Source organism: Electrona antarctica (genome assembly GCF_951216825.1).
Source record: "Electrona antarctica genome assembly, chromosome: 5".
NCBI classification, from domain to species: domain Eukaryota; kingdom Metazoa; phylum Chordata; class Actinopteri; order Myctophiformes; family Myctophidae; genus Electrona; species Electrona antarctica.
The window spans coordinates 41,614,128-41,635,271 of NC_136810.1; the positions used below are offsets into that span (position 1 = coordinate 41,614,128).

Consider the following 21,144-nt stretch of genomic DNA (forward strand, 5'->3'; position numbering starts at 1 on the left):
CTTTAAATTAAGTAGGCCTAATGCAGATGTTTTAACAATAATTGAACTCTGAGAGGGTATACAATTAAACCAAATTTGGTTGCATTTTACACTCTGAAGAGTCTCAAGAACCCCCCCCCCCCCCCCCACACACACACACACACACACACACACACACACACACACACACAACGACAGAGTACAGCATCTTGCAATGGGTCTGGTCCACAAGATTCGATACACCACCAAGATACCCATGTACCTGTCTAGATACTTCCTTAATGTTAACGAAGTCCACACCCACAACACCAGAGGGACTGCAACGAACCATGTACAACCCAGATTCGGCACAAACAAGGGACTCAATTATTTTCGCTCCTAAAATGTGGAACGCCCTACCAACAGTCATTAAGACATGCGAATCCCTTGACTCCTTCAAAACCGCTCTCAAAGGGCACCTACGAATGGCTGCAATTCGAAACTGGCCCGTAAAATCTGAATCCCCCCCCACCGCCCCCCCCCCCCCCCCCCCCCTTTTCCCCTCACTGTATATGTTTATTTTCCTTTTTTTACCTCCATTATGATGAATTCCTGTTTGTCTGTATAGAAGTGTCTATTTGTACGTCTCTAAATGTTTTGATGAATTGAACATGGTGGACCCTCTTGTAAACAAGTGTAATGCTTAATTGGGTCGTCCACTCACAGTTAACAGCCTTTGTATTCGAGTTTGTGCTTGAAATGTACTGTAATTCTGCAAACTGTTAATAAATATTTCAATCAATCAAAAAACACACACACACACTTTTTTGATTGATTGAAATATGTATTAACAGTTTGCAGAATTACAGTACATTTCAAGCACAAACTCAATACAAAGACTGTTAACTGTGAGTGGACGACCCAATTAAGCATTACACTTGTTTACAAGAAGGTCCACCTTGTTCAATTCATCAAAACATTTAGAGACCTACAAAAGACACTATTGTCAACACTATAGTCAACAGGAATTCATCATAAGGGAGGTAAAAAGGGAAAAGAAACATACAGTGAGGGGAAAAAGACACACACACACACACACACACACACACACGCACACACGCACACACGCGCACACACGCACACACACACACACACACACACACACACACACACACACACACACACACACACCATAGAGTATATACACGCACACACACGCACACACACACAGTTTCCGTATCCGGAACCAGACCGGATCAGCAACCAACCTGCACGAGCAGAAAGTTGCAACGTCATTTCCCACGCAGGCGCAGAAAGCCCTTTTCTGTCGCGTGCTACGGCCTCTCTTCCTCTACCGCCATCATGGGTCGCATGCACGCTCCCGGGTAGGCTCTCTGTTTTCTCACATAAAGGTTATATTTCACTGGTTAACTTGGATTTTGGTGAGAGATAATACAATATGAACCTGTCGAGAACGTTTGGCGACCAATTCCAGCTCTTCAATTCGACTTTAAAGCAGGAATATTGTTTTTCCCGACGTGAACGCTCAATCCGGGCTTGATATCCTCACTTGCATGGCTGGCTGACTCGTCGATGTTAGCTTAGAGATGCTAACTGTGCTTTTCTCTCCCCAAAGTGACATCCAGCTGTCTTATTACACTAGCCCTACTTATTACACCATGTCCAAAAACTCAGTTCTTTAGTCATTCCCACACGTGTTTTGTCGTATCCATTGTAAAGTGGTCACATAGTGAGCAACTTGTGCTTTATCGACGAATAGCGTAGTTTTATAATAATGGCAGCATCAGCTGGCTAGCTAGTAGTGCCCCACGACACATCCCCATGCATTCATCTTGTCCAGTGGTTTTCAACCCTTTTCATATCAAGATCCATTATTTATTCAGCCTTATGAGCCACTGACCACCATTTGATGACATTTAGCCTCTCAGACCCAAAACGTAACTATTTTGTTGTTGTTGGATAAGATTTTGTCCACAATTCCATGCTGTTGGTACCATTAGGAGAGGGCACAGGCAAACGTTGTTCTAAACAATTATTCAGCATTCTCTAATGTAGACCGATTGTAAATTAAGTAATGCAGATAATTTAACTCTGTGTAAAATGAAACCAAATGGACCTGTAATGGTCCATTTATGATCTATAAGGGTTACCAACTCCATCATTTAGCTGGGGACCACCTGGAACCCCCTCAAGGACCACTGGTTGATAACCACTGAGCTAGCCCAAACAAAACATAGGATGTTATTTCAGTTAACTGAACAACCATTAATCATATCTACAAAAGCCTTTTAACTTTGATATTGTTTAAATGTGACTACAGCCAAGCATCTAACTAAATGTTATTTCTTGCTTGTTTTACAGAAAGGGCTTGTCCCAGTCGGCTCTGCCTTACAGGCGCAGTGTTCCTACTGTGAGTATGCCTGAGGGTTGGGGTCGCCAGGGCTCCACCGGACGCGTTGCGTCTCCGTCGCGTGCGTCAAAAAACGCACCTGTTCAATTTTAATGCACGCGTTAATGTCACGCAACGCGGTCAGTGGAGCCACCCTTCATTGATTAAAAAGGGAACATTCCCTGACGGAGACGCGACGCTGACGCGCCCGGTGGAGCCCCGGTGTTGGGGTTCAAAAAATGTCTTCTAAATCATGACTGTTTTCTGAAATATCTGTATCGGTGGTTCTAAACTATTTCATGTGTAGGAACCCCAAACATGTATATGTAAATGTGTTGTTCCAGGCACCCCCCCTCCCCCCAAGAAGCAAAGATTTGAGTTAAAAACATTTGCTCTGGAAGAATATATATTCAAAGACTTGTGCCTCATTTTCACTTGGTGAACTTGTAGATGAGCTTGTAGATTGCTATTTTTCAATAGTTAAAGTGTAACATTATAATATATAATCTATATCCTGACCTACGTTTTCTGAAAAACATGTTGCTATATACTGTACATGGCAACAACTGCCCCCAAAGGGGTTCCCGTCTTGAAAGATAAAAACATTGTTCACACTTCATCACTGTGATAGATTAACTCATTGCACTATACAGCACAGCAGAAGTCATTGTCTTGCTCTTTCTATGTAAGAGCTGTGATATTTCTGTTGTGCCAGAGAACCATTGGAGGTTAATTAGCAGAGTGGCGACCTGGTGCCACCTTTGCCAGTCACCTTCACACAAAATCAAATCTACATTTAGAATTTTATAAACTTAACACATGTAGTTTTCACTGTTCACTTGGTGAACTTGTAGATGAGCTTGTAGATTGCTATTTTTCAATAGTTAAAGTGTAACATAAGGCTTGAAACACAAAGGGGTTCCCGTCCTGAATGGGCTAACGCATGGAAGAATATTAAAGTAAATGTACTCATTTGGTCGGTGGTTAAATCTTGAAACATACTTTCCCCCCCCCCCCCCCAGTGGCTGAAACTGACATCCGATGATGTCAAAGAGCAGATCTTCAAACTGGCCAAAAAAGGCCTGACCCCCTCTCAGATCGGTATGTGTTCTCAAAATTCTACTTCTAATTCTACAGTAATTTACAGTTTACCTTAAACTAAAGTGTTGTCCAAGTATGTCTTCATTCCATATTGCTGCGCTGGGTGTTTCCAGCTTATTTAATAAAAAAAAACGAAAGCAAATTTCAGTTTAGATTTACACAGACAAGGGAACAGAAAAGCTCTCTTAGTTGCATTAAATTATCACAATTGTAACTTATTAAAAGATTATTATTCTATAATTGGTTTAAATTGAAGTGTCATTCATCGTTTTTGATTTACCTAAGGTATGTGGTGCATTTGCAGCTTTGGCTATATTCCATACACTTGACTACAAACTATTTGACTGTTTATTTTCTAGCTATAGAATTTATCTTCATTTTGTATAAAATGCAGCATAGCAGAAGTCTTTGTCTTGCTCTTTCTATTTAAGAGCTGTGATATTTCTGTTGTGCCAGAGAACCATTGGAGGTTAATTAGCAGAGTGGCGACCTGGTGCCATCTTTGCCAGTCACCTTCACACAAAGTCAAATATAACATTTATAACTTGATAAACTTTACAAATGTAGCTTTCACTGATGTCACAGTGGGCACAAAATGAAAGCTAGGTTCACTAAAATATTCTGCTCACTTGCTTTTTTTAAATTGATGTTGAGAATGAATAGCCATGAAGCCAGCTGGTAAATGGATGTATTAGACCTTTGCTTTGGAAATTGAAATGCAAAGTGATTCCCAGGCCTAGTGTAATGCAGCAGTCAGTCACTGACGTGTTTTTTGTTTTTCTACAGTGAGTCCTCAGATCAGTGGTTCCCAAACTTGTTCATGTCAAGGACCCCCACATTGACACTAATTGGCCCACAGACCCCCATTTTAAGAGAGATACCAGTACAGGGACCCCCATAAGAACATTTTAATGTCCCTAGCAGTGAATTCTCAACCTGTTTAATTTCCAGGAGCCCCAGTTTGATAAGGCTACGGAACCCCTTTAATGTAACTTCTATCTCTGGGACCCCAATTTATATTGTAAAATCACTGTTCGTTTAACAGATCCATGGGTCCATTTGGTTCCATTTGTACACTATCAGAGTTACAGATCCATAGGTCCTAACTATCCATCATAGCTGGGGACCCCCTGGAACTCCCTCAAGGACCCCTGGGGGTCCCCGGAACCTCTGCTCTAGAATAGATATCCCTAAACTATAGTTTAATTTACCATATTCAACCTCGCTTCTCTCTAGGTGTGATTCTGAGGGACTCTCACGGTGTGGCCCAGGTGCGTTTCGTCACTGGCAACAAGATCCTGAGGATCCTCAAGGGCAAGGGCCTGGCTCCAGACCTGCCCGAGGACCTCTACCACCTCATCAAGAAAGCTGTTGCTATCAGGAAGCACCTGGAGAGAAACCGAAAGGTACACGCAGATTAAAGTTCTCAGTCGCCACGACTGATTTCAGTCATTTGGATTCCATACAGGTCGTGTCGAGTTGTTTCCGCCATTTGTTACATTAAGATTTGAAGTGCTCAAACTAGCAATGGAATGTAGTTTAGAAGAATCTTCCAAAAACATGAATGTCTCAGTAATGTCTTGATTTCTTCAGCTGGTCGGCCCTAAAACATAATTACATTTTCAGTTTTGACTTGAAGTTGAGATTTTATTTAGCTTTATTCCATGGGTACAACATCAGCATATGATGTTAGGTACCAGCTGTATATTTACACAACACGGAAGTAAAAGCTTTTGTTTTGTAAATGCCCAGACCCATAAACAATTGTGAATAATGGAGATGAGCACTACATTGGCTATCTATAACCTTAGTTTGCATGGGCCCACTGGGCTTGCTTCACATTGCTCAACTGGAATGAAGCTTGAATAAGATGCGGGTGTGATGCTGTGTCCAACTGCAGTTTGAATGCTGCTAACTAAAGTATTTGGCGGTTCATTAACCCATTTAGACCTGAGGCCGATTCTAAAAATGCCTTCTATATCCTGACCTACGTTTTCTGAAAAATATGTTGCTATATACTGTACATGGCAACAACTGCCCCAAAGGGGTTCCCGTCTTGAAAGATAAAAACATTGTTCACACTTCATCACTGTGACGGATGAACTTGTGTAAATCATTGCACTATACAGCACAGCAGAAGTCATTGTCTTGCTCTTTCTATGTAAGAGCTGTGATATTTCTGTTGTGCCAGAGAACCATTGGAGGTTAATTAGCAGAGTGGCGACCTGGTGCCACATTTGCCAGTCACCTTCACACAAAATCAAATCTACATTTATAATTTTATAAACTTAACACTTGTAGTTTTCACTAACAGTGGGGAATTCATATTTGTGTGTTCCTGTTTTTTCACAGGATAAAGACGCCAAGTTCCGTCTGATTCTCACAGAGAGCAGAATCCACAGGCTGGCTCGTTACTACAAGACCAAGCGAGTGCTGGCTCCTAACTGGAAGTAGTAAGTATTCGATCCTTCATGTTATATTACTCAAACACATTAGTGTATTTCTGAAGATTTTTTGGAGATGCTAATCATCAATGTAAATTTGTGTACATTTCTGTGGTGTCCCAACTAGGAACACCAACTAATAAAATAATCATAACTGCTAAACATGCAACAGTGACTTGTGTCCTGTTAACTGGTATTCTAATATATAGTTTCAATGTACAGAATGTCCTTTAGATGTCATGTTGTTTAGACAGACATTTTTGTAGGCCCCAAGATCAGCTAGATTATAGTTATCGTCACTAGTAAAAATCACTAGAAGTGAAAGCCCCATTCTGCATTCTATTTGTTACCGTGTCTATTGTAAGTCTTGTATAAGGGCATCTGCTAATGCATAAATACAATTTATCATGTGACGTTTTGGGGGTAAAACATAAGCTGGATGCATACAAAACATTTACTATACAGCACAATGATTTAGTTGTCTTGCTCTTTGAATGTAAGAGCTGTGATATTTCTGTTGTGCCAGAGAAACACTGGAGGTTAATTAGCAGGGTGGCTACCTGGTGCCACACCTGCCAGTCACTTTCACACAAAATCAAATGTACATTTTATACAATCGCAAACATAAGCGTTTTTATTCCGTTGACTATTTTGCTCAGTTTCTGTCACTACATGGTGTAATTGTTGAGGTCGGATATGATCTGTAAGGTGGCTAAATGGGTGTGTTCATAATATTTGCTTTGGAAATTGAAATGCAAAGTGATTTCCAGGCCTTGTGCTGTCACTGAAGTGGTGTTCTTACATTAAGTGTGTTTGTTTGTGTTTTCCCCTCTCTTCTACAGCGAGTCCTCTACAGCCTCTGCTCTGGTGGCATAAACTGACTGCTCTTTGGTTTAATAATAAAAACAAATTCTGATTCGAAAATGTTGTCATGTCTTCAATTTGTAGAAATGTTTATTTTCAAGCTGTATGTTCTGTATGTAGCACGAGACAAGACCATTAGACCATATGTATCTGAAAAAAGGTCAACCTCATATTACTGCATATTTTCAAGGTACATTTTAAAAATGCATCTTTTATTGGTAGTCATGGTCTTATTGCATAAGTTTAATTTTAAGGGACATTTTAAAATTTCATTTTAAATTATTTGTCATGGTATTACAGCCCTTTGAAAGGCTTGTTTGTGTAAACCTGCCAAGAAACCACTGAAGTGGATTAATAGGAAACTTGTTTGGATTGGAACACTAAGTTGAAAGAATAGTTTGATTTTGAAAACAATACTGATAGTAGGCCTGCTATGTTTACCATTTCTATGATGGCCTCAGTACCCAGGCTTTCATTTTTGTTTGCATTACTAGTCTATTTCATATCTACATCTGGTTCTCAACCCTTTTTCATATCAAGGTCCATTATTCTGCATTGTTTTGCGCCATGTGCCGTTGATCAAAATAATTCTTCATTGTGTAGACTTCTTGTAAATTAAAGTAAACTAATGCTGATGTTTGACAATGGACCTCAGCTGTACAGGTCAATTTGTTTTCATTGTATGCTCTCAAGAGTTAAAGATCTACACCTACTACAGTATATTCTAAGGTAGCTCTGGTCCATAGCCCTAATGCCCTTTGCTGCCGTAGCAAAGGGCATTAGGGCTATGGACCAGAGCTAATTAATTTGGTTACCAACTCCATTTAGTTGGGGACCACCTGGAACCTCAATGACCACTGGTTGAAAACCACTGCTCTACATGGCAAGTCATCGATTCGCTTTCTATTTGGACCTCTGATTAATAGTGTATTCTAGGGCATCCCCACAGCCCAAACGTCACGTGGGTAGGTATGTCTGGGAAATTACGGGCACTTTCCATGCGTCACAAGATGACGTCACCCGGGAGGTTAATATTTTATTTTTTCTAAATATGGGCCGTCCTTCTGGTGATTGATACTCAACTCGGCCAATCAGAGCACTACGTGACGTCGTCGAAGCCTTGTTTATCTTAGGAGGGTGTTGCAATCCGCTTGCATTACTCCTAAATCCACCAAAGAGACAACACAGAAAACATGGACAACGCACAGCAAAACCTTTGACGAGCGATTTGTAATAAATCAACAAAAACCACCAACTAACTAAAGCTGAAAAAATGAAGCGACCACGCTTGATCACCGCTAAAAACCTGGCACTACCGACGACGCAGAGGAGAAGAAATCCGTTTGTTTTTGACGAGGAATACCAGAATACGTGATTGAAGAGGCAGTTTTGTCTTGTCGGATTATTTATTTATCGCCAGAAGATTAGGAAGAAAACACAAGAAAATGGCAACGAGTGTTACTCATCATCAGTCCGAGGTGAATTCCGACCACCGGACCGCCACCGCCATGGAGCAGTTCGGGACCGGAGGAGGCATGTTACCCTGGACCAAACACCTCCTGTGCGGGCTGTGGGAACAGCTGTGCCTGTTGGTGCAGGTTATCTACTACAGCTTCATGTCAGGTAAATTATATTCGAGTTTGAGCCGATTTTGGTCTATTCTTACTTATGCCAGCAGGGTTTAATTGATTGATTGAAGTTTTTATTTCACAGTATGTAACTGAATGGGTAGCCTACATTTCAAAACGAAAGCACGTCAATACAAAAACTGTTACTTTGTGGACGGTCCATGATTAAGCATTACATGTTTACATCATCAGGGATTCAGGGTCCACCATTTTCAATTCATCAGAACATTTAAAGACATGCAAATATACACTGAAACAGGACATCATCATATAAATAAAGATAAAAAGGGGGAAAAACAGAGTGACAAGTGTCAAACTATACCGTAATAAAATGATAATTACAAAATATGTGCTGGGTCAACTCAAGTGCTCCGAAAGTGTTGTCAAGAAGTAGGACAAGAGCTTTTATATAAGTCGTTTGATCACCGAAGATGATGTAATCATGTGCACTTGAAGAACACAATATGAAATACAGCAATACAAGGAAATGCAGAATTACACTAGAGGGAGTGCTGTATCGGCACCAGATCAAATGTGATATAGCCTACTACACTTACAAACGACATTCATAACAGCATGATACAACAGACAACATATTTGTTTGTGTAGCCTGTAGGCCTACTTATTACATTTAGCTGCGCCAAAACAGTCACGCAACTGTAACTGTCTGGGACTGGACTGTTGTTGCCAAGCAACACAAACATGTCTGTGTACTTGACCGCGGGTCAGGCTACTTAGTTTATGTTCAATTTAGCTGCTGTTTACGTTTATTGTGCAACAAGTGACATTTTGGTGTGATAGTGATATGAGTTTCTCCTATGCCACTAAAATGTCGAACGCCCTACCAACAGCCATTAAGACATGTGCATCCCTTGAGTCCTTCAAAACCGCTCTCTAAAAAGCACCTATGGACGGCTGCAATTCGAAACTGGCCTCCGTAAATAAAGTCTGAGTTCCCACCCCTTTCTCCTCATACTGTACATGTGTTTCCCTTTTTTACTTTCTTTATTATCTGATGATTTCCTGTTTTGTTTTTATATAAGTGTATATTTGTACATCTCTAAATGTTCTGATGAATTGAAAACGGTGGACCCTGTTGTAAACAAATGCATGGATCGTCCACAAAGTAACAGTTTTTGTATTTACTTGTGCTTTCGTTTGGAATTTACCCATTCTGCAATCTGCATACATACTGTGAAATAAATGTTTGAATCAATCAATCAACTAACCAAGGGTAGTGAAATCAAGGACTCTTCCATCGCGCTGAAATTCACTGTCCATCTTCTCCAACTCTACTCTTGAAATGTACCCATTCTGCATACTGAGAAATAAAAATGTCAATCAATCAAAGTTAACGAGTCAAAAGTTCCAGACCCCCAGACGTTGTGTCATACATACTACCAGTGATTCTCAATGTGTGGGGGCTGGAGAAGGAGAACCCAAGTGGTCCTTGAGGGGGGTCCCCAGCACAATGAGAAACAGTTTAACCCATTTAGAACTGAGGATGCATCTGTGTCACCGAATAGCTTTTAAACCACTTCAACCATTATTTTAAATTTGAGCTGTTGAAAAATAGCAGATCTACAAGCTCAACAATATGTTCGTGAAATCGTGAAAACGTATGCAAATCTTTGAATATATATTCTTTCACAGTAAATGGTTTTAACTCAAATATTTGCTTCTGGGGGGGTCCCTAGAACAACACATTTTCACTTCAGATGAGGGTTGCGGCCAAATACATATAATTCTGGGAGTCCTTGACATGAAAAAGTTTGAGAACCACTGATATAGAACCATGGGATTTTAAGAAAACTGTCATGAGATTATAAAACATTTGTAGAATCCGGTCTTGGGTCTAAAATGGGTTAATGCCCAGACCTATGAATTATATTATTATTATTATAAGCATGAAATTCAGATCATAGGTCCACTGTTATCTCTCTATACCTCCACTTATATACAGTTGGAGAATTATGTAACAAATCTAATGATAAAATAAAATAAAAATGGGGTTGTGTGTAGGCTACACATTAGCAAATGGAGGTCAGAACATTCCTAATGTTGAGTGACAATTACATTGAAGGAAATGCGAATAATGTCAGTCAAAGTCCACAGCCTGTAGTGGTTTTCAACCCTTTTCATAACAAGGTCCATTATGTATTGGCTGGCATTTGAGCCATGGACCACAATTTGATGACATTTAGTGTTGTTGGATAAGATTTTGTCCACAATTCCATGCTGTATTGATGTTGGTACCATTAGGAGAGATAAACAGGCAAACGTTGATAAAAATAACAATTATTCTACAATTGTGTAGACTTCTTATAAATTAAGTATAATGCAGATGTCTAACAATAAGTTGAGAGCGTAAAAGGAGAGCGTAAAATGAAGCCAAATGGACCCGTACGGGTCCGTTTGGTTTACACTCAAGAGTTAAAGATCTCTAGTGGTCCATATGGTTGCCAACTCTCCATTTAGCTGGGGTCCAACTCACAGGATGCCTCTTGTCCACTCAAATTACTACTATTATTATTCATGTATAATAAGTATTCTTTAACTGTTATTTTTTTATGACATCGATTCTCACATCACAACAAATTCTTTTCCAGTTTTCCAGATGTTCCGTTTCGAGGTCCATCTGAGGATCACGGACGAGGCGGGAGGCGTCCAGCACGACCCAACAGAGTCTTTCCTGTTCTCCTCCCTGTTCGACGGCGACAGTGGAGTAATGGTCGGCGCTTCTTCCAATCCCCTCTCCGATTTCTGCGCCGAGGTCGGCGACCCGTTGTTCTCCGGTGGCTCCACGGCGGCGGAGGCGCTGCTGTCCAGTTTGTGCGCCGACGATCTCTGCTGCGAGCTGGTGGACGACTTTGTGTCGAGAAGAAGCACGGCTAAAGAAGACGGCCTTTTCATCGGGAACCGCCCCGGCTGGAAGATGGGCTTCCCGGGCGACTGGAACGTCTTTGTTTCGGGTTGTGAAGGCACTTCCGTGGAAGACGCCTGTCGTAAAAATGCCCAAACGCAATCTCAGTTCAAACGGGACACCTCAGAAGAGGAGGAGAAGTCGAGTAGTACACATTGGAGCAGCGAGGAGGACCAAGCCTTAGTTGAGTTTGACAGTGCGCTTTGGGAGTCCCTCTCCAGATCCAGTGACCCGTACAACCCCTTATTCTTCTCTGCCTGCACGTCCACAAACACCACCGACATGGGGAGAGCTATGAAGGAAACGAGGGACAGCAGCAGTGACCCAGAAGGTGTCCTGCCCAGTGATGAGGCACAGGTTCCCCCCCACCATGGCCTGAAGTTCTGGTGCAGTCGATCGGACAGTGAGAGCAGCTGGGGCAGCTCGGATGGGTCCCAGTGCGCCGAACTGGACAGTGAAGAGAGCGAGAACCTCTGGGAGTTTTTCAGTAGCCCTGCGGACCCATACAACCCCATGTGCTTCACCGCCTGTAAAGTCACCACCAACCCGGAGCCCAAAACTGCTAAAGAGCCCCCACTCTCTCCCCCCGGGGGAACCCGAGTCGCCTCAATCCCCTCTATACCTTCCTCCAAGTCGGTTGCTACAGAGGAGCGAAAGAGCAGTTTGGCTCCTCCTTCGTTGTCAGAAGATGAAGAGGAGCAACTGTGGATGTCCCTCAGCCAAAACAATGACCCTTATCACCCCCTAAACTTCCAGGCCTGCCTCGACACCTCACCTGCCAGCGTACTCTCTCCTGAACTCTACCTCGGAGGACACCCAGACAAACGTCCCACACAAAGTGCGTGTTCTCTAGATGAGCAGTGTAAAGAAGAGAGAGCTAGCCCCACAAAATCAACAGCTGCCAAGCCCATCCCGCTAGAGAGACAGAAGAAGCCCCACCAACGCAGAGACACCACTCTGGTGCCCTGGAGGAGACCTGGGAAAACATCTGGATCTTCTGCAGCGGAGAGGCAGGACAACAAGACCAGGAAAACTCCGAAAAAGGTTATTATACGCACACATGCATGCATGCACACACACGCGCGCACACACAAATTAATAATCATCACAGTCATTATCGTAATGCTGTACAGTGCATCATCTCAGAAATCCCAACCCTAGATTTTCAGAGAAACGACACTTGTAATCAGCTATTGTAAGTGCTGGGTGCGGTCAGGTCGGGGATATCTCTCGCCTTAGAAAGCATGTATTTATACACACAGTGTATACTCAGTGCCAAACCCTTGTTTAGCGTCGGGTAGCAACACAGCGGTCGCCATGACTAAGCTCAGGGTCACATGACGGCAGAGAGTCAGCAGAGAGCAGAGTTCCAGGAGGACTTTACATTAGTGACTGTTGCAGTATACTGTACTCTGTGCCTAACATGTAGCTTTCCCCAATCTGTGCCAAAACTAGATAATCTCATGAATAGCTATTTAATCCTCCTGTGCCAAAACGAGATTTGATTAAAGAGCATTAATCCAGCTATAGTATCTTTTTTAATTTATTTATTTTATTCACATGGTAGAAACAGCCTACATCCGAATCCGACGTGCACGCAGCCGTGCGCGGTTATTAATAGTTTTTCTGCTCAAAATGGGACAAAGTACAATGTTTGGGAGCTTATAAAACAGTAATCCAAGTTTGCGCCGATCAAAACAATCCCCTGGGCGAACATCCACAGCCTAGAGCGAGGCTACACTACAGCTGTGAGGGACTACACTTCCTGGTTGGTCAGGGGTCCCTTCTTCTTCTTTGGTTTTCCGCGCATTTCACCGGCACTGGCCTCACGATCCCACCTAGGGTAACAGGAATTAAAGGGAATGTGTTAACAACCTAGTTGCTTCATACTGCCAAATATGATTCATTCAATTGTCGTACTTTGTGCATTTCTGGATCACATTCTAACATCTGTGCTGACTTGTCCTCTCTGCATTTCAGGTGCGTTTCTCCAATGTCGTCGAGGTGCACGTGATGCGAACATGGCCATTCGCCCGACAGGCGTCTCGCAAAGGACACTGGGAGGAAATGGTTCGCGACCGTGCCCGCTTCTCGAGGAGAATCCAGGAGACGGAGCAGGCCATTGGTTACTGCTTCAGCCAATCACACAGGGAGAAGATCCGCTCATGCCTGGACAGCGCCACAAAATGAATAGACTCCGCCCATCCTTCCCCTGATATCCAATCAAAACTATTTATTTAAATGAATAGACTCTGCCATCCTTACCCTGATGTCCACAAGCATCAACACTATTTATTTCTTCGTTGTTATTTTTTTATGAGAACTTTCAATTGGTTGCAATGCAACACAGACATTGTTTTTATAGGCTGAATGGTTGATTGATTGGTTGTTTCGTGTCAAGAAGTAAAGAACTTTGTACCTCAACACGTGGCTAAATATGGTCTGAAGCGTATATGCGCTTCCAAGCCAAACGGCAGTAACTGTGTACGTACGTAGTATAAATCAGTGGTTCCCAAACTTTTTCATGTCAAGGACCCCCAAATTCACACTAATTAGCCAGCGGACCCCTCATTTGAAAAGATATGCTGGCCCAGGGACCCCCATAAGAGAAGATTTGTATGACTAGCAGAGATTCTCAACCCATTTTATTTCAAGGACCCCCTGTTTGACATGCATTAGTCTACGGACCCCCATTTGATGGCATTTCTATCTGGGACCCTATTTTATATTGTGAAATCAATATTAATTTGTACACTCTCAGAGTTACAGACCCATAAGAGTCCATTTGGTTCCAAACTATCATTTAGCTGGTGACCCCCTGGAACTCTCTCAAGGACCCCTGGGGGTCCCCAGACCCCACTTTAGGAACCACTGGTATAAAGTAATGAATAAAAAAAATAAACATTTACATTTTAAGGTAAAAAATTAAGAAAAACCCATAGTTCCTGCTGTTTGTCTTTGTAATAGCACTGATGCACTGATGTCGACACTTTTGTAATTCTATTAACCTCATCATATGGAATGTTGTTTTTGTATGCCTTATATATACTACTGACCCAGTAATGTAACTTATTGCTGTTTTTCACATTGATGTTTTATTACGGTTTGAATTGTATATATTTTCTACGTGTGAACGAGTGGTGTGAAGGCTTCTATGGGTTTCCTGCAGACATTGTTTGCCCCATGCCTAAGATCTCTGCCACCGTGCCAAGACAAGACAAGGACAAACATATTGAATATTATACTACAGGCAATGGGCATGACAGCACACCTAGACATTAATAGTCTAGAAGATTTGGGAATGGATTCATTAAAAAAAATCTCCTCTCTAACTATTTTGAGGGCAATAATAATAATTCAATCAAATTAATTAATCAAAAAATGTCGTCAAGCGCGCTTCGGGCACACGCCGGAGGTTCTCCCCTCGGCCAGCACCAGGGCAAAGCTTTTTCCTGCAGGAAACACTAGGGGTAGATAGTCATAGAGCTATTATGACAGGCTGGGAATTGGAGAAGAACAAAGTGTTAAATGTTTTTTGGTTTTACCTTTGACAATTTAAACACTTATGCTGAGAAATATTTGAAAATATTTTAGGGGTAATTAATTCACTTTCACCATTGATTCTTTCTAGATTGTCTCTCTGCACTGTGAATAAGGCATATTTCTGTCATTATTGAGAGACATCTCAAACTAGACCTCCAGCCTCATAGCTACATGTCGTAGCTGAATGAATCTACCTGTAAAACGCTCCGTAGCAAATGGCATTCGTTATTAGGTGCTGCTATCAAAAATCAATAAAGTTTTGTATCACCATAACCACTCATAGTCTGCATGTTTGCCTGCCAATAATTGTGATTGCTGATCTAGTTTGTATTTAGTTTTATCCTGTGATATTCACATGATTGTTATGTGGACTTGATGGATGTTTCTCTTCCTTCCATCTGCTTAGATTAGAACAGGAACAAATACTTCACAGCCAAGTTGATCCAAGGGAATCAGTTTATCAGATACAACAGCATGGGCTCTATTTTCGTCCCCCTTATCCTATACTACTTTGCCTTTTTTTTTTTTTTTTACTATTTAGAAAAACATTTTTAAATAGTTAAAATAGCCAATCTACAAGCTCACAACGTGTCAATGTAGATTGGCTATTTTTTACTATTCAAAAATGTTTTTCAAAATAGTAAAAAAAAGCAAAAGCAAATAAGTTTAGGGATAAGGGGTTTAGCATGGATGGGAATGATTTAGACTTTAGTACTTTAGTCTATGGTTTAGGCCCCCACCATTACTTACCATTACTAGCAAAAATATTATTATTCAAGATTTCAGTTCAAATATAGCAAAAATAGCTGATATACAAGCTCAAAACGCATTGACACGTTTTGAGCTTGTGGATCGGCTATTTTTGCTACGACAGTAATCTGCAATGGAGTGAAATAAAAATGTCAATCAATCAAAAATGTAACTGGTCACTTTTCCACCACTGATCATTAGACCAGCTGCTAGGACCTACAATAGGCCTACGTACTGTAGTCACTCACTACAGCAGTGCTACTCAACCCGCGGCCTATGGGCCGCATGCGGCCCCTGCTTAATGTGTCTGTGGCCTGTCATGGTCATACCAATTTGTTTTTGTTCATTGAGGTTTGGCCTTATGGAAATGTGGCTTTTTACTGTGTGTTTCCTTAATTGATTTTTAGACTAGTCTGTTACAAAATAAATTTAGATACTGACATTTTTAGCTTGCAGCCCTGCTTGGACTTTTGAAATTTTGCTGAGTGGCCCCTTAGCCATCTTAAGTTGAGTAGCCCTGCGCTACAGTAGCCTATATTGTGGTTCAATCCTATCACTAAAGTGTAGTGAGTGAATGATTAGTAGATCACAAGTTACTCCTGGCAATTGTCATTGTCTTTGATGGGTATTTTCTTACATTATGATTTATTGTTTCATATTTTATGTTCACATCTTATTACTATGTTAAAAAAGACCTTGTAAATCTTCTTGTATCTGGTGAACAGAACTGCCCTGTCACCCAGTGATGTCATATCAATATTTGCGTGTGTATTAATTCCACTATCAGCTGTCGCCCACTCCAGATTGTACCAAAGGGAAATAAGATTAAATGGAAATCAACATGACAACAACTTTGCCCTTAAAGATGAGGATAAACATACTCTCTCACCCTATGAGATAAAGCGTCATCAACAAGAATCCTAATCACGGAACGTGATTAAAGTCGAAAACAGGATTCAGACGATCGGTCGCCCATGACAGCTTGATGACACCTTACTCTGATGGGACCTTTCAACCTATTGAAATGTGACAGCTGAATCCTAATCTATGACATGTTTTTCAGTGTATATGTTTGTGCAAAATGATGTGATGACATTCAGAGCACTTAGGAGAATTCTCTCCTATATTCTTTACATTTGTACACGCTCTGGATCTGAAGAAAAAACTAAAGATAACTTCGAAATACTTTAAGAACTTGTGTCTTGTGTCAAAATCCTTTCAGGTTTTTTGCAATACTACTTTTTGCAACTCTACATTTAACCAGAGTTCATCTTTTGAGTTTTCAATACTTTTGGGTTCTCACTTTTCCAGTGAAGTCTTATAAGGTCGAGGTATCTGGTCTCCTTTTATAGCCTCAGCTATAAATCTATCAGTCTTTGCTTTGTCTTTCTCTATCTTTTTTTTCCTATACATTTGATTCTTGTTAATTTGTTTCTTAAATAATTATCTTTCCACCATCACACATATACAGTCAAAAAAATAAAATGACTAGTAAATGTTTGCTGCCTGCTGAGTGCTGAAGGTGTGTCAAATAGGTGTGTTCTGTGTGGGTGAAAGGTATCGAGGACACCTCCCTCCCTGCATAGCTCTCTGACTCTCTTAAAGGACTTCACCACATTTCAACTTATCTTCATATAATTGGTCCTCACTAATGTTCATGATAAAATACCACAATTGTTTTTCTACTCAGTCTGTGTCTCATAGGAGGGCTGTGAGCAGTTCAGAAACCTGTCCACCAGTGACATCATCGATGGGGAATCCAAGCTAATAGAAACTGCAGGCTTTCTTTTCCTGAAAAGTTAGAATGCAAAGATGGAAGCCATAGTTCTCACGATAATAAAAATCTAAATGTATTTTAAAATAAATCTTGTTTTAAAAAAAACTGCCTAACGATGATGTCACTGGTGGACGGGTGTCTGAACTGCCCACAGCCCTCCTATGAGACACAGACCGAGTAGGAAAGAATGGTGGTGGTTTATCATGAACATTAGTGAGGACCAAGAGATGTTGAAAAGTGGTGAAGTGGTCCTTTAAGTTGCAGTTTATCCCTCCCTCCTTGCTCTCTATCTTTCCCTCCCTCCGCTCCCACCCTCTCTCTCTCTCTCTCTCTCTCTCTGTAGTAGCCCCCCCCTTCTCTCTCTCTCTCTCTCTCTCTCTCTCTCTGTAGTACCCCCCCCCCCCCCCCCCCCTCCCCTCTCTCTCTGCTCAGCACCCTGGGGGGGCTGTGAACTCCAACTGCTGCAAGGCTGGTGTAAGAGAGGGGTTAAAAACACACTACTAGTATGATGAAATGACGCCCCCAGAGGACGAAATCAATTAGCAACGGCAGGGTATGGTGCAAAGGTGAGCAATGAGTGTCACATCTTACACATTCAACTCAGTGGCTTACACACGTTGGTTGACTTGGTGCCATATATGATCATAAAGTTCTAACCAAACACTTTGCTCTTTTGTTTACTGTGAGGTTGTTAATTAGATGTTATGTTGATCTCTGATGTGACATAGGGGCTTTCCACACGAGGACGGCTCTGGGCTGTTCCCCGTGCAATTGTAGAGGTTATTTATGAAGACATTCACATGTGTTAAATAATGAAGTGACATCTCTTATCACTGTTTTCCCATAACAAATGTATTTATTTATTCATTGGTATTTTCTTGTTGAACTAAACAAAAGGGAAGACATTAGCTATACGATTAGGTAAGAAAGGGAGCAGTGACATAGATGATCACATTTTCGTTGGATTAGCAATATCGGTGTAACACAGAGACAGATGTCGGTGACAGTAGCTGTCTAGTAGTTGTATAATAAATATTAATAATTGCTGCCTTTTTTATAGTAGTAGTCTAAGTCTAACCTATATTTTTTTAATTTTTCTGATAGGCCTATCATGATTCATGTTAGGCCTGACACAAATAGGCGCAGCCTACCTTTTAATAAAATGTGTAGTAGGCTACATACCTACGTTCAAATATGTATTTAAATATATTTAATATTTTCAAAATACAAAACGGTAGGGCCTACATTTATTGCATTTCAACCAGTAAAACCACGCAATATGTTTGACAGATGTATTGACAACCAAAGTAAAACAAAAAAAAAGTGGAAGGAAGACACTGGAGCATCACAGACAGTTCAAGCCTTTTTTAATTAACAGGGTGCAGGTAAAAATGACCAGGTTTCGATGTATCGGTCACATCTTCGTCAGGTCTGACCTATATTGACCCATATTACCCTGTAAATAATCAGAGATCGGATATCGTTTTTTTTTCTTAACTTTAGTAATAGCACAACAGAAAAGTGAAGCTTCTGGTCATGCTTCACACACTGTTGTCACTGTTGAACTTGTCATGCTTCACATGACATCACAATATAGAATATAAATGCTAATTCAGTTCAGCTAATTTAGTTCCCAGTGGATTCCTCGCAACTTGTGTCAGTCAGTGACGCAACCACACCTTTCTAGTTTCTAGTTCATCAGCGACTCGGTTGTGATTGTATTTTATTTCTGTTGCATGGTCTTGTCTTGCATGGTATAAAAATCACACCTTTGTGAAGTGAGGGGCGCTCTTATGATCGTACATTAGACACTATGCTATTTGCTCAGACACTATGACGTAAAATTCTCCATTCATTGTCAATGGGACTTTAATGTTTGTGTAGGATAAAAATAGACATTAAGCCGATTTGCTCGTCTACATACTGCATGATGTAAATTCTCCATTCATTGTAAATGGGAATGTTTGTGTAGGACAAAAATACAGATTTGCTCATCCACATGTGACGTAAATGCTCCATTCATTGTCAATGGGAATTTCATGTTTGTGCAAGACGAAAATCTACACTAATAGCTGAATACAGGAGGGGCTATAGCGCCCCTCAAACATTATTTAGGAAGCAGATTTGTTTTGATTTCTTTCATCAACTTTAAACCTCCTCCAACATGCTCCCCGGCTTCACCCCCACCCTTTTTTCCCAGGGATCCTTGACTTCACTATTGGCCAGGCATATGGACCCTGGTCCCTGATTGGCCAGGCATATGGACCCTGGTCCCTGATTGGCCAGGCATATGGACCCTGGTCCCTGATTGGCCAGGCATATGGACCCTGCATGGTCCCTGATCCCTCTCTTCTCCACTCCTTTTCTCTCTTTCACGAAATGTGTCTCTTTCTGTCTCCTTTTGTACCCCCCTCCTCCATTTCAGCTTCCCGCATCCTAGTTCCTCTAGCGGCTAAGAGAGGCAGACAGAAAGGGCTAGAGTCTAGCCCTTTCTGTCTGCCTTTCCTTCAGTTCAATGCATTTCAATTTCAATTTGAATGAGATTAGTTTCTTAGATAATATAAATATTAATTTGTTCTAAGGTATTTCATGAGAATGGACATGTAATGTTTTCAGTATAGGTCATTTTGCTTTCCATCAGTTTTTGTCTCTGATGTTTTCCTCTCTTCCCTTTTGCTTCCCTTTTCTTTCTCACCCCTCCATCCCCCTCTGCATCTTATCTACATGTGTATAATCTCTCCATCTCTCCATCTAGCTACTGTACATTCTACCCCTGCCCATCTCTCCCTCTCTCTCCCCTGTACAGTGTAGCATTAGCTTGGTGGCCTAGGTGATCACATCTCTAGGCAACACAGGAGCGATGTGACGGCGAAAGAATTGCAGGTGATTGCAGCAGCAACACACACACGCACGCACGCACGCACGCACGCACGCACGCACACACACACACACACACACACACACACACACACACACACACACACACGGTCGCCCCTCTTGCTTGCAGAGACTGGTATCTCTAGGGTCACAATTATACCTCTCCTTATTCTTATATTTTCTTATATCATCTTTTCTGTATGATGATGCAACATAGCAGCAGTTGTGTCTGTGTGGTAACATAACAGATAGCTAGTATAGGAAGCTGTGTCTTCCATTTCATATGAATCTCCTCTTCGTGACCACAGTCAGGATGTAACAGATGAAATCCTTGAAGATCACTAGTAATAATTCACACTCAGGATTCTTGCGATTGATAGGGTCTCCACCGACCACTGGGGGGGACACAACTACATCATCAACATACACCATACACATGTGAAGAATCAAACAAAACTGAAACTGAAAAAAAAAAAAAAAGATTATAAAGAAAAAGTTTCTCAAACAGACATCTCACTTCATAGTCTTCATTCCACCACACAGTACACGTATTGTGAGGCCTGCCAGGCCCCTGTCCTGTACTAGTAGTCAGTCCTCCTCAGAATCACTCAACCAACCCAGTGTCGGCCATGGCCACGGCTCAGCGGTCCAGGCACTTAGGCTGGACAGTGTGTCGTGGGTTCGAGTCCTGAGCCTGACGACCTTTGCTGCATGTCTTCTCCCTATCTCTCACCCCCTTTCCTGTCAATCTACTGTAACCTATCAATAAAGGCAAAAAAGCTAATAAAGTATATCTTTAAAAAACAAAACAATGCAGTGTCCATTCCAAATGTCCTATCTATTACAGTTGGCTACAGGGATGCTGGCCG

General features: G+C 41.5%; 2 protein-coding genes and 1 long non-coding RNA gene across 3 annotated transcripts; all 3 read left to right on the plus strand.

Moving 5' to 3' along the window:
• Positions 1–1,240: 1,240 nt before the first annotated feature.
• On the plus strand, positions 1,241–6,837 carry LOC306922986 (small ribosomal subunit protein uS15). Its single transcript, XM_079500918.1, has 6 exons — positions 1,241–1,343; positions 2,341–2,389; positions 3,391–3,469; positions 4,706–4,875; positions 5,822–5,922; positions 6,756–6,837. The coding sequence occupies exons 1-6, from the start codon at positions 1,321–1,323 to the stop codon at positions 6,787–6,789; spliced, it is 456 nt and encodes a 151-aa protein (XP_079357044.1). The 5' UTR covers positions 1,241–1,320; the 3' UTR covers positions 6,790–6,837.
• Positions 6,838–7,952: 1,115 nt separating this feature from the next.
• On the plus strand, positions 7,953–15,230 carry LOC306923326 (uncharacterized protein). Its single transcript, XM_079501378.1, has 3 exons — positions 7,953–8,400; positions 11,015–12,372; positions 13,309–15,230. Exons 1-3 carry the CDS (start codon positions 8,223–8,225, stop codon positions 13,516–13,518), a joined length of 1,746 nt encoding a protein of 581 aa, XP_079357504.1. The 5' UTR covers positions 7,953–8,222; the 3' UTR covers positions 13,519–15,230.
• A 1,015-nt stretch (positions 15,231–16,245) lies between these two features.
• On the plus strand, positions 16,246–16,804 carry LOC306922893. The gene is made up of 2 exons (XR_013789978.1): positions 16,246–16,691; positions 16,724–16,804. It is a non-coding gene; the product is annotated as an uncharacterized lncRNA (long non-coding RNA).
• Positions 16,805–21,144: the final 4,340 nt, after the last annotated feature.

What these genes read in the sequence shown, in the direction of transcription:
- LOC306922986 (XM_079500918.1), top strand. Translation starts at nt 1,321, where the DNA reads ATGGGTCGCATGCACGCTCCCGG. An exon ending in CCTGACCCCCTCTCAGATCG is followed by an intron (nt 3,470 to 4,705) that starts GTATGTGTTCTC and finishes GCTTCTCTCTAG; the next exon opens with GTGTGATTCTGAGGGACTCT. An exon ending in CTGGCTCCTAACTGGAAGTA is followed by an intron (nt 5,923 to 6,755) that starts GTAAGTATTCGA and finishes TCTCTTCTACAG; the next exon opens with CGAGTCCTCTACAGCCTCTG.
- LOC306923326 (XM_079501378.1), top strand. Translation starts at nt 8,223, where the DNA reads ATGGCAACGAGTGTTACTCATCATCAGTCCGAGGTGAATTCCGACCAC. An exon ending in CTACTACAGCTTCATGTCAG is followed by an intron (nt 8,401 to 11,014) that starts GTAAATTATATT and finishes ATTCTTTTCCAG; the next exon opens with TTTTCCAGATGTTCCGTTTC. An exon ending in CCAGGAAAACTCCGAAAAAG is followed by an intron (nt 12,373 to 13,308) that starts GTTATTATACGC and finishes TCTGCATTTCAG; the next exon opens with GTGCGTTTCTCCAATGTCGT.